Source organism: Bison bison, unplaced genomic scaffold (genome assembly GCF_000754665.1).
Source record: "Bison bison bison isolate TAMUID 2011002044 unplaced genomic scaffold, Bison_UMD1.0 scf7180017864461, whole genome shotgun sequence".
Classification (NCBI taxonomy): domain Eukaryota; kingdom Metazoa; phylum Chordata; class Mammalia; order Artiodactyla; family Bovidae; genus Bison; species Bison bison.
This window is the reverse complement of record NW_011495023.1, coordinates 4,600,577-4,615,393: the sequence shown is the minus strand read 5'-3', so window position 1 is coordinate 4,615,393 and position 14,817 is coordinate 4,600,577. Positions and strand designations below refer to the sequence as shown.

The window sequence follows — 14,817 nt, the reverse complement described above, 5'->3', positions numbered from 1 at the left end:
TTTTTTTCCATCTTGTTGCTGTTAATTGTGCGGGTTCTTGTTAGTCAGCATTTACCCATGCACATTTCCTGTGCATCATGGCTGTTTTTCTCTTCCCTAAGACATCCGTCTCGGCAAATACCATTTTACTTAAACATATCTTACATTCTGGTTAAAAAATGATGACTTAACTTGAACCAAATGATTAAGTAGCATAGGCTGTATTCATCTTAAAAAATCAATAATTATTTACTAAATTCAGCTGCATGTTAACCAGATGGGGTTAGATCAGTTACTAAGACTAAACATAAAAGACATATGTATGCAGAATGCAGGGTCTTAATTATCTAGAAATTCCTCCTGGATATAATAAACACAATGATGATGATAACTGGATTCACAGACTCAAGCTTAGTAATTATTTTACTACAAAAAAACATTGTTTTTATAAAATCAGTTTCTTCTTAGCAGTCAGCATTTTAGAATTTGGTGAGTTGTAAGGAATATTTTTTTATGGGCTGACCGTCTATTAATTTTATTTTGGCTATTGCCAGTGTAATTTTTCATGGGAAAATAAAAATATCTGACATTTTCTTATTCATTTTAGGCTGAATACAAGAAAGGGCAAGGAGTAATGAATAAAGAGCCTGCTGTAATTGGAAGACCAGATTTTGAACATGCTGTGGAAGCTTCTAAACTTTCTAGTCAAGTAAGAATCTAGCGACATTTCACAATGATTTTATTCAGAGATTTTGTTTCTAGCAGCACTGAAAAATATTTTACTTTAGATAATGTCTTTAATGGCAAGCATATACAAAGATAATGTTCCTGTAACCATATCAGATAGGATTACAATAATTGTAAATTTCACTAAGGGATAAAATATGTCATTTTGAGCATGAAACTAAGTGTTCTTTTCTCCTGGCTCAAATTCTAGGTTTTTCCAATGAGTTCAGCCATTTTGTCACATTTCCTAGAATTTCTGGAACTTAGCAATAGTCATATCAATTAGATTAGATTAGATGAATAATTAAATTTCTATCTATATGTTCATAAACAGAATTTTTAACTTAGTAAGGAAAACGACAATTTTCTCAATGTTTAAGTGCTTTAATCACACATTTGAAACTAGGTAATGACAATGAAGAAAACACTGAAATCATTAAAAGGATCTGAAGAAGTGTACAGACATGCCATATTTTTGGCTGAACATGTCAATAGATAAAAATTACAACTTTCCCCAAATTAATACTTAAATATCATGCAATTTCAGTTAGAATCCAATAATTTTTTTGAAGTATGGATAAATGATCTTAGAGTTTGAATGGCAAGGAATGCCTGAAAATAGCCTTCAAAAGTATTAAAGACCAGTGAAAGGGAACTTACATTGTGAGTTACTATAACATAGTATAAAACCACTGAAATTAAATCAATATGGAATTGATATATAAGAGATAAAATAATCAGTAGGTTAGACTAGGGAATCCTGAAATAGACTCTAATGTGTATAAGAATTTAATATGTGATAAAAGTTTTGGTTTAAGTCAGTGGGAAAAAGTTGTATTAGTTAATAAATGGTGCTGACATAACTGGCCATCCTTCAGGGTAAAAATAAAATTGGACCTGAATCTCAAACCATCTACAAAATAAATTCCAGATGGTTTAAAGATATGAATGTAAACAAAAAAATAATTTTAAAATCTTAAAAGAAAATCCAGGAGACTGTATATACTACATAAGGATAACAGAGTTATTCTTAAAATTGGAGATCCAGAAGCTCTAATGGAGCTTTTTAATGGAAAAAGGTAACATTTATAAAGTCAACAATGACAGCAAACAGTAATTTTTATGCATGTATATAGTGTTTTCAACTTTGAAAATGTCCTTTCTTCAAGTTGCAAATGTCTTAATTAGGTTACATTTCAAAACGGAGAAATGTAAATGAGGAGAACTATAAAATCTAACTGAAGAACATAAAATAGTATCTGGACAATTGAGAAGACCTGCTGTGTTCTTAGCTCTGGAGGGCCTGAGAAGGGCCGTGATTCCGAGCTTTTCTCAGTCCAAACAACACTTGCTGAAGTGGGTGTTGGTACGCACCTGGTAGCTCTTCCAGTATCGCTTTAGATTTTCTGACTTAGGATTTCAGCCTTTTCTGGGAGCACAGAGGTCAATTGGTGGTGTAGAAAAGCTGTGCAGCTTGGCTGAGTCATTAATAAAAGGGCTGTGGAGCTGGACCCCTGAGCTCCTGGTTTTGCTGCTGGCTCATCGAGTGACTTTGGACAGGTGGCTTAATTTCTCCATCTGCAGTTTCCTGACCTGTAAAATGACATGGAGCAGTACTGCTTCTTAGGGTTGTTTTGAGGATTAAATGAACTACTGTGAGCAACTTAAAATATTGCCTGACCCATAGAAACACTGCATCATTTCCAAGGAATAATTTTACCGTAGCTATCCAGAAGAATTTTCCACTCTGCTTTTTTTTTTTTTTTTAAATGAATTCATGCACAAAATGAAGTATAGTAAGACTGGCTCTTAGATTTCAGTCTTAAATTTTTTCCTTCACAGTCTTATTTGCGAGTCCTTAGAAAAACTTTTAGGGGCTTCCCAGGTGGCTCAGTGGTAAAAAATTTGTCTGCCAATGCAGGAGATTTGGGTTTGATCCCTGGGTTGGGACAATCCCCTGGAGAAGGAAATGGCAACCCATTCCAGTATTCTTGCCTGGGAAATTCCATGGACAGAGGAGTCTGGTGGGCTAAGGTCCATGGTGTCACATAGTCAGACACGACTGAACTGACTGAGCATGCTCGCACTTTTTTTTAGGCAGACTTAAAAAAAAATCTCAAATCATTTAACAGCTGAATGATCAGATATTTAAGCAGATTGTAATTTGCAAGTTACATTGTATCTGTCATCTTCATTTTTTCGTGAACTTTTTGCTGATCTCATGGTGTATAAACTCATCAGAAAAGGGAGAAACTGGGCAGATGAAAATTCAGAACTTCTGGAATGAACTCAGTATGATCTTTTGTGTTTTCAGGTGTGTTGACTAAAAGCAAAGGCAGAAAGTGTAGTTTCTTATTTTCATTGACAACTTTGAAGATCATGTATTCTCTTGCTCCTAATGACAGATTATGAATAGAGGGGCACACAAAGGCAAGCAAATATGCAGAAGGGAAATAATTTAGGAATGTAGTAAGCTGGGAAGCTAGAGGCAGAATGCAGGATGCCAGGGGGAAAGGGCAAGACAGGATTGTGAGAGAGCAGGCGATGATGGACAGTGCCCGTGGTGTGGAGAGATAAGACACCCTGATGACAAGACACAAGGAGGAAGCGAGAGGGCACAATTCTCCCATTTTATCTGGAAACTGAGCTCTGTGGGACTGAATCCAGAAAAGGTAATGAATGGAAACAAAGCTCATTCCTATGTTAACTTGTTCAATAGCTTTGCTTCTGTAGTTGTAAACTTTCCTTTTCTAAAGTCTGGGGGAACATAAAATAATAGCCAAGTAATGAAAAGAAAATCAGTAAACAATAAAAGTGAAATCTCACCTGCCAAGATAAAGAGGTATATTTACAAGTATCTTAAGTATTAGGGTAGTAGTTATTGAAGTCATCATCTTAAAACAAATTCTTCTGAGTGGTTGTTTTGTTAACATATTCATTTATCATCTTAATTTATAAATTGAAATTTGTTTATGTGATGAATGAAATACCTTTAGTTTTATAACATCAGAGAAAATTTTATATAATAATTAGTATTTGTTCTAAAATTGCATGTGATGTATTTAAAAGAGTGGGTTTTAAACCTAAACGTTACTTCTTAGGTTGCTGTTAAAACTGAATAATAAGTATTGTCCTTCAATTGTAAAGGGTATTAATTGGCTTGAAGGATCTCCGATTCTGGGCAAGCACACACCCTTCCAACCTCCTTCCCCCAAACTTTTGGCTTACATGTCACATCCTTGACTTGCTGATTTAAATTCTATTGCTCTATTCCTCTTTATTCTGCTTTTCTTTATAGTTCTTAACACAGTGTGTAATAGTCATATAAAGGTATGTGTGTGTGTATTAAATATCTGCTTCACTAGCACTCAACAGGCTCTGTGGGGACAGGGTTTAATGGCATTAATGGCACAGACTAGGCTTTCAAGAAATACGTAGAGACCAATTAAACACATTTCTCTAGATCATTCACATTCGATACAAAGTCAGTAAAATATTATTTTGTCATGAAAATAAGGGCAGGGTATATTTTGTGTAAAATTCAGACTTAGACACACCGATTTATGATGACTTCTACGTAAAAATCTGATTTCACTCTCCCCCTCCGCAGCCTTTAGTTCAGTTTCATCCAAAATTGGAGGCAGTTGCTCCCGTGGATGTGTGGCATTGTGTTGTTGTTTACTTTTAGTGTTCACTGGTAATTAAGTGCACTTGTCCAGGTTCCCATTTCTTTCCTATCATTTTCTTCTGTGGCTCTGATGAAAAGCTTTCATTCAGGGTCTGCTCTTTTTCTGCTCTTCTGGCCCTTTGTGAATCTGAGCCATAGGTGATGCCATGAAGCCCAGTACCCCTTGTGCTGAAAGCTTTGAACGACTGAGTTGGGAAATCAGACTTTAGCCATTTAAACACAGCCCTGCCTGGATGCAGTTATGAGGGGCTAGGTTAAATTCAGTCATTGCGGTTGAGCAATTCTAGTGTTTTCTCCTAGTTTGAACCTCTGAAAGTTCTGCTAAGTCTGTGAAACTTCCTTACTAAACTTTTAAGTTTCATCCCATTTGCCTACCCTGTATTTTTCAAAAAGTTGGTAGATCAGGACCATTGGATATGATATTTATAATATGAGTAAAATCAGTCATAGGTGGAACTTTTCGTTTGTTTCCAAAGTGATTGATTTATGTGTAAGGGGTAACATTGTGCCTTAAAACCATAGTTCCAGGCGAGAGTACTGGAGTGGGTTGCCATTTCCTTCTCCAGAGCATCTTCCTGACCCAGGGATCGAACCAGGTCTCCCGCACTGTAGGCAGATGCTTTACTGTCTGAGCCACCAGGGAAGTCATAGCAAAGGCACCCAACACCTATTTCCTCTTGTCTCAAGTGGTCTTGAAACCAGAAGGAAAAATACCATTTTCCATGGTTGAGTCACCCATTATAATGAAAGGAAAGCATCCTGATCTCTTAGGAGATGCAAGTGTGCGTGAGCAGGTGGATACTTAGATGTGTGAACCGTGGATTGATGGTAAGATAGAATGTTCTGTGTATGTGTAGTTAGTGAGTGAACCAGTCAGAAGGTGAGTGGATAGGACCTGTTTGAACTATTTGGCTATTTTCTTAGTTCATTTATGTGCAAACCTTACAGCAAGATAAGAGAATTGAGTGTCAGTGTCTGGTAAATGTAATTTTTTATGGAATTCAGTTATTTTACTTTTTGGTTAATTAATGAGGGAAACTCTTGCATTCTTGTTCTTTAGTTACCTTTTGAATCAGATAACGCAGAGTTCTGAAGTTTAGGATAAGATAAATTTCACAGTACTTTGCTGATTATTAAACTCATTAGAAGTACATGGAGGACAGGTACACTTTAAATAATTAATCTTTAATTAACCTGGAAAGGTTATTTCCATTTTAAAACTCAAATTTTAAGGTCTATAGCCCCAGGCATAACTTTAAGAATAAAGTTTTCATAAAAATCTATTACAAGGCTATTAAAAAATTTGGAGACACTATGGAAGTTATCTGGTCCTGATTTTCAATGAAATGATCCCTTCTCAATGTAATCCATCCATTTATTCATTCAAGCAAAACAGTTACTGAACAGATATTACATCCTTGGGGTTAGATTTTCAAGGGTGAACAGGAAAGATATAGCCCATACCTTCACTGAACTTAGAGTCTAATGGGGGAGACCAAAAGCCAGGGACAGTTTTACAAATAACTGCAGCAATGCATGATGAGGGACCACATAAATGTGGAGTGATTCAAAAATGTATCAGCAGCAAGTGTTCTAGATTGGAAGGTCAGAGAGGGCTTTCAGAAAGAAGTTACATTTGGGCAACTGCAAGATGTGTAGAAATTATTCAGGTGAACATTGGGAGGAGGTGCTGCTGCTGCTGCTAAGTCGCTTCAGTCGTGTGTGACTCTGTGCGACCCCATAGACGGCAGCCCACCAGGCTCCCCCGTCCCTGGGATTCTCCAGGCAAGAATTCTGGAGTGGGTTGCCAGTTCCTCCTCCAATGCATGAAAATGAAAAGTGAAAGTGAAGTCGCTCAGTCGTGTCCGATTTGTAGTGACCCCATGGACTGCAGCCCACCAGGCTCCTCCGTCCATGGGATTTTCCAGGCAAGAGTACTGCAGTGGGGTGCCATCGCCTTCTCCATTGGGAGGAGGTAGGGAGCAGTAATTGAGCAGGAAAGCAGAAGATAGTTCTACTGGTGGACAGATCAGCTGATAGAAAACTTGTGTTATAATCGGCAGAAGTCTTGTTGGCTACAGCTTCTACCTGTCAACACCAACTTTACCTTTGGTTGCAGAACAAATGCTGTTTTTCTATTTTTGCAAATATTTGAAGACAGTTTCCCTCCGATTCCCAAATCTCTTCCAGTATAGCACTCTTTAAGGGTAGTAAGTGATGCAGAGTGTGCACTAGATAAGTAATTCCTAAATGAATTAGTTAATGAGGAAAAGTGTGGCAGGAACTACCATACTTTTTAAATACATATTTATATGTATTTAGTATAATATAGATGCAATATATTATTTTTATATCTATTGTTTTTCATTTCCTTTTACCTTTTTTCTCTTCTCAATAGATTTTTGTTCAAGTCAGTTTAGCAATGACTGTGGGGATTGTGTGTTGGGGGAACAGATTTGGGAAATTAGAGTACTGTAGTTCCAATACCTACCTGAGAGTGTGAATGTGAAAAGATGGTTGATTGCTTATCATTTTCATCATTAATCTATATATTTCTTTAAAGAACATATATTAAGTGCCAGATCCATTCAAAGTACTGTGTTGGGTACTGCTGCTGCTGCTAAGTCGCTTCAGTCGTGTCTGACTCTGTGCGACCCCATAGACAGCAGCCCACCAGGCTTCCCCGTCCCTGGGATTCTCCAGGCAAGAACACTGGAGTGGGTTGCCATTTCCTTCTCCAATGCATGAAAGTGAAAAGTGAAAGTGAAGTCGCTCAGTCGTGTCCGACTCTAGTGACCCCAGGGACTGCAGCCTGCAGGTTCCTCCGTCCATGGGATTTTCTAGGCAAAAGTACTGGAGTGGGGTGCCATTGCCTTCTCCGGTGTTGGGTACTAGGGATACAAAAATGAATAGAAATCTATTTCCTGCTCACTGTTTAATGGGAGAGCAGATAATTCAACTATGTCCAAAACTTAGAAAATAGTCTAATCTTGTATTTCCAGGGAAAACTCACCTTTAACAATAGGTTACTATTCACAACAATATACTTGTAAAAATATACTTCCAATTTATCTTCTGTATCTTTCAGAAATCTATGAAAATATTCTACTTAAAAAATAGGTTACTAAAGTTTGTCCTGTAAAACATCAGGTGGAAAAACTCAGGGTTCTGTTTGTATTGAAGTATTTAAATCTAATCAATTAATTCAGCTGAGCAGTGCTGGCTTGCATCAACTTTTCTTTCAGTTATTCATATTCTTAAACCTCAGGTATAACATGAGTGTCTTAATTATATATTAGCTAAATGGCAAGAATAGGGTACATGATGCTTGAGCACAGAGGGTGCATCATTCTACCTTTGTGCTACCCCCAGTAGTTCTCTGCACAGTTACATTAGGAGCAGACACAACAGAGTGGGAGTGTTAACTTGGGAATTTGTCTGACACATTCTCAACTATTATTAAACCTGGCGTTTGCTCTTTCCAAGTAAATGTATATTTCTGAAAAAACTGTAACCGGTTCACTGATGATGATTCCTTCCTTCCTGTATTCATTAAACATTGAGCCTGCGTTGGATTCCTATTCTGAGTTAGGATGGATTTCCTGCCTGAGTTTGGGAATGCTGATGTGAGCCCAGACACACTCCCATCAGGCCTGGAGCTGGTAATCTCTTCCAAAAGCAAATCTGATGGAGTCACATACACGCTTGAACTCACTTCTGCTTGGGCTTAGCGTAAAAGACCAGGATCCCTGACGTAGCAGCGGGGTTCAGTGGGACCTGACATTCCCAAGTAATGCTTCCTTCCATGTTGCCTGTGGGCTTAGTGTAATGGTGCTGAGAACTACGGGGGGTACAAAGGCAAAATGATGCACTCTCTGTGCTCAAGGATCATGGAACCTATTCTTGCCATTTAGCTAATAACTAAGACACTCGTGGTGCCTGAGGTTGGGGACTTATGAGTGACTGAAAGGATACTTGATGTGAGCCCATGTTACACAGCAGGATCAGTTGATTGGATGGAAAGAACTACCAGCTGAGAGTGTTCCTGGCACCACAGCATCGGGCAGAATGTTTTCCTTGATCGCTGGACAGTGTTGGTGGATATGGCTGAGTCGGGAGTGCCATTCTAGGGGAAGTCAGTTCAGAGCGTCTACGACCATAGTCAAGTGAATACCTGTCACGCACTAAAACCTAGAAGAGACGAAAACACAGATTAGAATGTTGTGAAAAGCGCCACAGCAGCGGGGTATTGAGGAGTGGAATTGCGTGTTCAGCAGAGGACCAGGTAGAGAGGATCTGGCTTTGGTGCCAGTTACTCTGGACGGTAGTGAAGGAGATCTAAATTGACTGCATTGGTGGTGGTGTCCCTGATTTCAAGATAAAATAATCTAAAACTTGAAGCTTTTCTTGTTTTAGGGAGGCCTCGCCTATTAATTATAATAAGTGAGATTTTGCTTGAAATTATAAGATAATATGATGATCAAAAAGTATTATTAGCAAATGAAACTGCGACAGAAACTATTGCATGTGAACCGTCTTGAAATGTTTTCCAAATGTATTTCCATCAGGATTTTTACCAGCTCCCTCCTGGAGGTATCAGAGTGTATCCCTGAGGGAGACCATCACCCAGTACACACTAGATTCAAAGAGTAATATGAGCCGTTCCCAAACTGTCTTTTTTCTAAAGGTTTCTGCAAGGCAGAGTCTTAGGATGTATGGATAAATGTGCATTCTGAATGTTGTAAAGAAAGAAATAAGATAGTGTAAGAATCATAATAAGATATAAAAGGGCAAAACAGCTTACTTTTGCTTTTGCCTGCCTGCATCCTTTCCTGGCTACAGCAATTAAAGCATTTAAATAATTAAATAAATGAGACTAGCTATTTTTGTTTTATTTTAGTAAAGAATTGTCTAGTTGTGTTCGACTCTTTGCAGCCCATGGACTGTAGCCCACCAGGCTCCTCTGTCCATGGAACTCTCTAGGCAAGAACACTGGAGTGGGTTGCCATTCTCTCCTCCAGGAGATCTTCTTGAACCAAGGATTAAACCCCGGTCTCCTGCTTTGCAGGCAGATTATTTACCATCTGAGCCACAAGGGAAGACGTTTGGTTACCTTAAGACTAGTTAAAAAAAAAAAAAATCCACAGTGAAAGTTGGAGATGGTTCTGCCACTGAACACGAATGTGGAGTGAAAGCAGAGAAGTAATAAATGACATTAAATAGGCCCAGGATGTTTCAGAATACGTAATCCCTAACAATGAGTTTTTTAATAAGTGGGAAATGATGAGAAAAACCATGGTAGGAGCTCTGTCTTGCATTTGCAGTCATTCTTTTAGGAAAATTCGTATTCAAATTCTAATATTTGGGACCTGTTTTCTAAATGTGATAGATGTTAAGACATTTATGGTCTCGATTTCTAATTGATCATAGATGTTAGGAATGCAGAAATGGAAACTGACATTTTAAAATCCCGAGATTCTATATAATTCTTGTTAATAGGATTTGAGTTCATGCCTAATTGCATTTATGATCCATGTTCAAGTAGAGGTGTTTTTTTAATTAAAAAAAAACCCTTTATGCCTAATTAAGCTTTATATGGGGGGAAAATACTAGGTATTTAAACTCTGCTGCCATACATTTTTAAGGTAGCTTTTATCTGATATAATTAGAAATCAAATGTGTTGCTTTGAAAGCTTGAAGGTAAATGTGCTATGTAATTTTTCCTGTTTTTTTTTTTTTTCTTTTATGGCAGATTAAATACAAAGAAAAATTTGATAGTGAAATGAAGGATAAGAAACATCTTTACAATCCTCTTGAAAGTGCTTCTTTTAGGCAAAGTCAGCTGGCCACTGCCCTGGCGAGCAATGTAAGTTGCTTTCTGCCTCATGAATGGCAATTTGCAGAATATTATTTTCAGTATGTTTTGATTCTTGTTTTGATAGACTTGGCTGTGTGGTAATTGTGATACTTAATCAAGATCATGTAATTTCCAAATAATTTTAGAAAACACTGAAGCCTATTTTCTTGAAGCTTTTCTGGGGAGGAAAAAAGTGTTACTGATTACTCATTAATAGGAATAGTTTTATTAGCAAAACTATTAGTATTATAGCTAATCAAGAGTGGAAATAGATTATAGAGTTTTTCAGAAAAACTGTAGTATCATAAATTAATGATTATGACAATAGTTAGCAAATGTAATTATGCTCATGAAATTGTGAAGATTGTAAAATATACCTGGAACATAGTAGTATATCACAAGGAAATTTCCAGAAATTGTACTTGAGATGGCTTACAATTTCTTTCTTATCTCTTATGTAAATTCTGTGAAATACCTCTTCATAAGATTTGTTTTCATTTCATATCTTTAAAAATGAAGTTTCAATTTATAAGAAAAGATAATTTTTATTAGAATTAGGAAGAGTATAAAAACATACATAGAAAAAATTAATTACTTTACTATAGTTGAATGAGACATAGCGTACTTTTTTAAATATTAAGTTTGAACTGTTCCTTTGTTAGAGCATTTAAACCTTTCAACTCTCGTTGTATCTGGGGGACTTAGTATATTTTACTTTCATTCCTGTTTAGAAGGTACTATAATTTGTGTTCATTAACCAGATTTTGTTACCAGCAATTGAAATGGGTGTTTCCATCTTTTAGGACCTTTGGGAATATTCTAATAATTCATTTTTTCTTATTTGATTATTTTTGTGTGTGTACAAGCATAAAGCAAATAGGGCAGGAATATCCTTAAAAGAACCTCCAGCGTGGTATTGAAAGCTCAAGGTTTCGAATCGGTTGTCTGGGTTTGAATCTTGCTCCACCACCTGATACTACACTTCCGTCTTTCTGTGTCTCAGTTTCCTCCTCTGTAAAATGAGCATACTTTAAATGTTTACTTGCTAAGATTGTGGAGCGTACTTAATACATATAAAGTGTTTACACAGAAAAGTTTAAACATCACAGTAAGTGCTTGATGTTTTCTGTTATTAACATTTTTTATTTCCAAAGCATTTGATTGAAAAGGTCTACATAGTAATAGGATTAAAACTACCAAAGGTTCTAAAATTGACACAAAATATAATTGGAAGACAGTGGTAATTTCTAAAGAGTGAAGCTTCTATTTTCTTTATTTTCTGAAAGTAGAGTTTCAGTTAAAGTTACTTGTTTCTGTTAACATCACCCTTTCTGAGCACATAAACAATAAAAGGAGTTATCAAAATACTTTCAAGTACCTGGGAAGAACTTTTATTCATTCAGTAGTAAATGAGCACCATCTAGTGGCTACTTGTGAATTCATTTAATTTAGTACCGTTAAATAATACTTAGAAAGTGAAAGTGAAGTCGCTCAGTCGTGTCCGACTCTTTGCAACCCCGACTCTTTGCAACCCCGTGGACTGTAGCCCACCAGGCTCCTCCATCCATGGGATTCTCCAGGCAAGAATACTGGAGTGTGTTGCCATTTCCTTTTCCAGGGGATCTTTCCAACCCAGGGATCGAACCCAGGTCTCCCGCATTGCGGGCAGATGCTTTAACCGCTGAGCTACCAGGGAAGCCCAAATAATACTTCGTTGTGTTTAACATAATAATGGGCATAATGCAAAAGCATAGTATTTTCTTCTCCTAGATGGTATTTTGTTTCGTGTTATTTTCATAGGTGAAGTACAAGAAAGACATTCAGAATATGCATGATCCAGTTTCAGGTCTCCCAAACTTGTTCTTAGACCACGCTTTGAAAGTCAGCAAAATGCTAAGCGGAGTAAGTGGTCGTTTGTTGGCTAGTGTAGACCTGTGACTCCGTGGCGCCCACACGTCTGAGTGCTTATGAGCGCACCTGCTTGCTAAGGCGAGCCTGGCCTTCACTGCCCCCTCAGTAACTAACTTCATGGAAACTAGTGTCTGTTGCTTAACTCCCACCCAGGCTGTTGCTTTACAAAGCTGGCTCTTTAATATCTCTTGAATACAAACTTTCTTGTGGAATAGCTACTCTTCCAAGTGTTTATGTGAGCATCCTTTCTGTCTTTCTCCTTCCCCTTTCTTTGTAGTAGATTGACGTCACTTGGAGGTCAGGCTCTTAAGTCAGCGATCTTTTATGCAGGCCAGAGCAGAGTGTCTGGTACTCAGAAGGTCTCAGTAGCATAAAAGTTGTCTTAGTCTGAATTATGCCTTCTCTAAAAATAAATCTCAAGAGTGTTTGCACTGCTGCTGTACTTTTAGTCTTGTGAAGGTTTCCATGTTTTCTTCAACACAACAAGGAGGGGAGGGTGTCCTAATTAAAATATTTGTGTCTGCTGCCGTGGCCCACTGCATCAGAACTTGGCTCTTGATGCTCTTTCCAACACACAGTGCGTCTGAACCCTGATGTCACTGGCTCTCATTACTGATGACCCTGGCTCACCTGTGCCTCTGTTTTCTACGCCTCAGAATGTCCCATGTCAGGATGATGAAGTCTAATTTGACCTCAAGTTATTTCTATGCCTATTTTAATAATGACTCACTCAAAAATTATCTGCATTTATTATATATCTGTCTTGGATCAGGCACAGATTTAATGGCAAAGTATATCGTCAAAGAATGTTAAAAAGTGAAAACAGTCTTCTTCAGGAGATGTGCCCACAGTCATGGATGAGAAAACCCTGTAGTTATAACCTGCTTCCCAAACCATTAAATAATGAGATAACAACTTCAGTTCAGGTTTAAAAATGTCTACATTTGGTTTTGATATGTTGAAACTTCTGTTCATTATTTTGTAATCCTCTTCTTGAAATGTTATCTGTGTGAATTCATATTTATGGAGGAAATTAATTAATTATCACTGGTCTTTGGAGGAAAAGCAACCCATTATTCTTCCCATCTGTTGAGCAGGGATGAAGGTTGGGAGACTGTCAGGTGCAGAATTAGACTCGGTCCCTGGACACTTAATTCCTGCTGTCCTGCCATTTCAATGCTCATCCTCCTCTGTACAGACGCTCCTGTTTCTTGAGCGACTCTGCTTCAGTTGCACATTTTTAACCACGACTCAGAGATGTGCTTCTAAAAATCCGTGTGTTTCTGAGATTTGATCCTCTGCTTTCTTCATAGGTAGTCTTTGCTCATCCAGCTTGATCACTGCAGTCACATTTGACCTTGACTCTTCCTCATCCCTGTGTGGGTTAATTTCCTTCAGATGTGAGGATTCATGTATAAATAAGTCAGCAAAAATGTCATGGTCGTAATTCAAAAATTTGGATTACCATGAAAAATGTAGGCCACTCATAGGCAATATTTCTTTTTGAAAATATTGACCTTTATTTTATAATAGTGGTGAAAAACAGTAATAGTAATTGTTTCTATTTTCTCTTTGAGAAAACCCATCAAATTCATATATTACAGTTGTTTTATTTACCACTTGTAAAGTTTAAACCTTCATTTTTTCTAGATCATATTTTTTCTCCATAGAAAAATTGTAACTGACCGGTTGCTTCATGAAGAGAAAATTTGAGTCAAAAAAGGTGTTGCTCTGAAGTCTCTACTTATTAAAGTTGCACGATATTACATTGATTCAAATTTATTATATGTCAGAATTGCCTTCTTTTAAATTTTAATGTAAAGAGAATGAGAATTTTGTTGATTTATAAAGGCAACTTAATTTTAGTAAAAGATTGAGTAAGAGAATGCTTAAACAGGCATTCTACCAGAATTAGTTGTCAGTTTGTTATAAATGGCTGGTTTTTAAAGACCTCTAAATGTCTTTGATATAAATCGTAATTTGAAAATTTTTACTGTGCAGAGTAAAATTAGTGCCTTATTAGTTTGTACAACCATACTGATTAAACTGGAGGGGATATTTTTCTTTGAGCAATAGAACACTGTTAGCTTTCAGGTTTTTTTTTTTGTAACTTTGCATAAATTAAAAAAGTGTATATTGTGTTACTCTGTATAACTTCCACTAGGAGGCAACAGAGACTCTTACCTAAGAAAAAGCAAGTATTGATCATTCTTTTGCAGATCTTAGTTCAAAGAGGGTGATTTTCTTTGGTTTTAAAACAGGAGTTTCTGAAATTCTCTGTAACTAAAATAGATCATTAAGTGACAGGCAGTATTTTTTGACCTTTTCTCAATCTATAAACATTATTCCAGATACAATTCTAGACTTTATTAGTTCTGGATTTTAACTTAGTAATGGAATGTATCCTAGCTTGTTACATGCATTTCATATCTATTTTATAAAATTACTTCTAATTAAATCATGACATCTCTAAGTATGTTGTTATTATTTGAAATTATCTTTTAGAAAAATTAGCAGAGAAGCTAAAATTCAGAACTTATTCTCTTTGGTCAAGATGTACTATGTGAACATTTTCATGAGATTCCTGGGGGTGCTCTTCTCCCTTAAAGTATTCTGGTTAGAGTTTGGGCGATGCACGTCTTAGTTCCCTATTGAC

General features: G+C 36.9%; 1 protein-coding gene across 4 annotated transcripts in view; it reads left to right on the top strand.

Annotated features, from left to right (window-relative positions):
* The window catches only part of NEBL (nebulette), a 119,326-nt gene that overhangs the window by 29,224 nt on the left and 75,285 nt on the right, over positions 1-14,817 (top strand). For 3 of the 4 annotated variants that reach the window (XM_010859903.1, XM_010859900.1, XM_010859902.1), the window contains exons 7-9: positions 587-688; positions 10,146-10,259; positions 12,051-12,152. In XM_010859903.1, coding sequence (XP_010858205.1) covers positions 587-688; positions 10,146-10,259; positions 12,051-12,152 — 318 coding nt within the window. The remainder of the gene's footprint in view (positions 1-586; positions 689-10,145; positions 10,260-12,050; positions 12,153-14,817) is intronic. The other variant, XM_010859901.1, reaches the window with a different exon arrangement.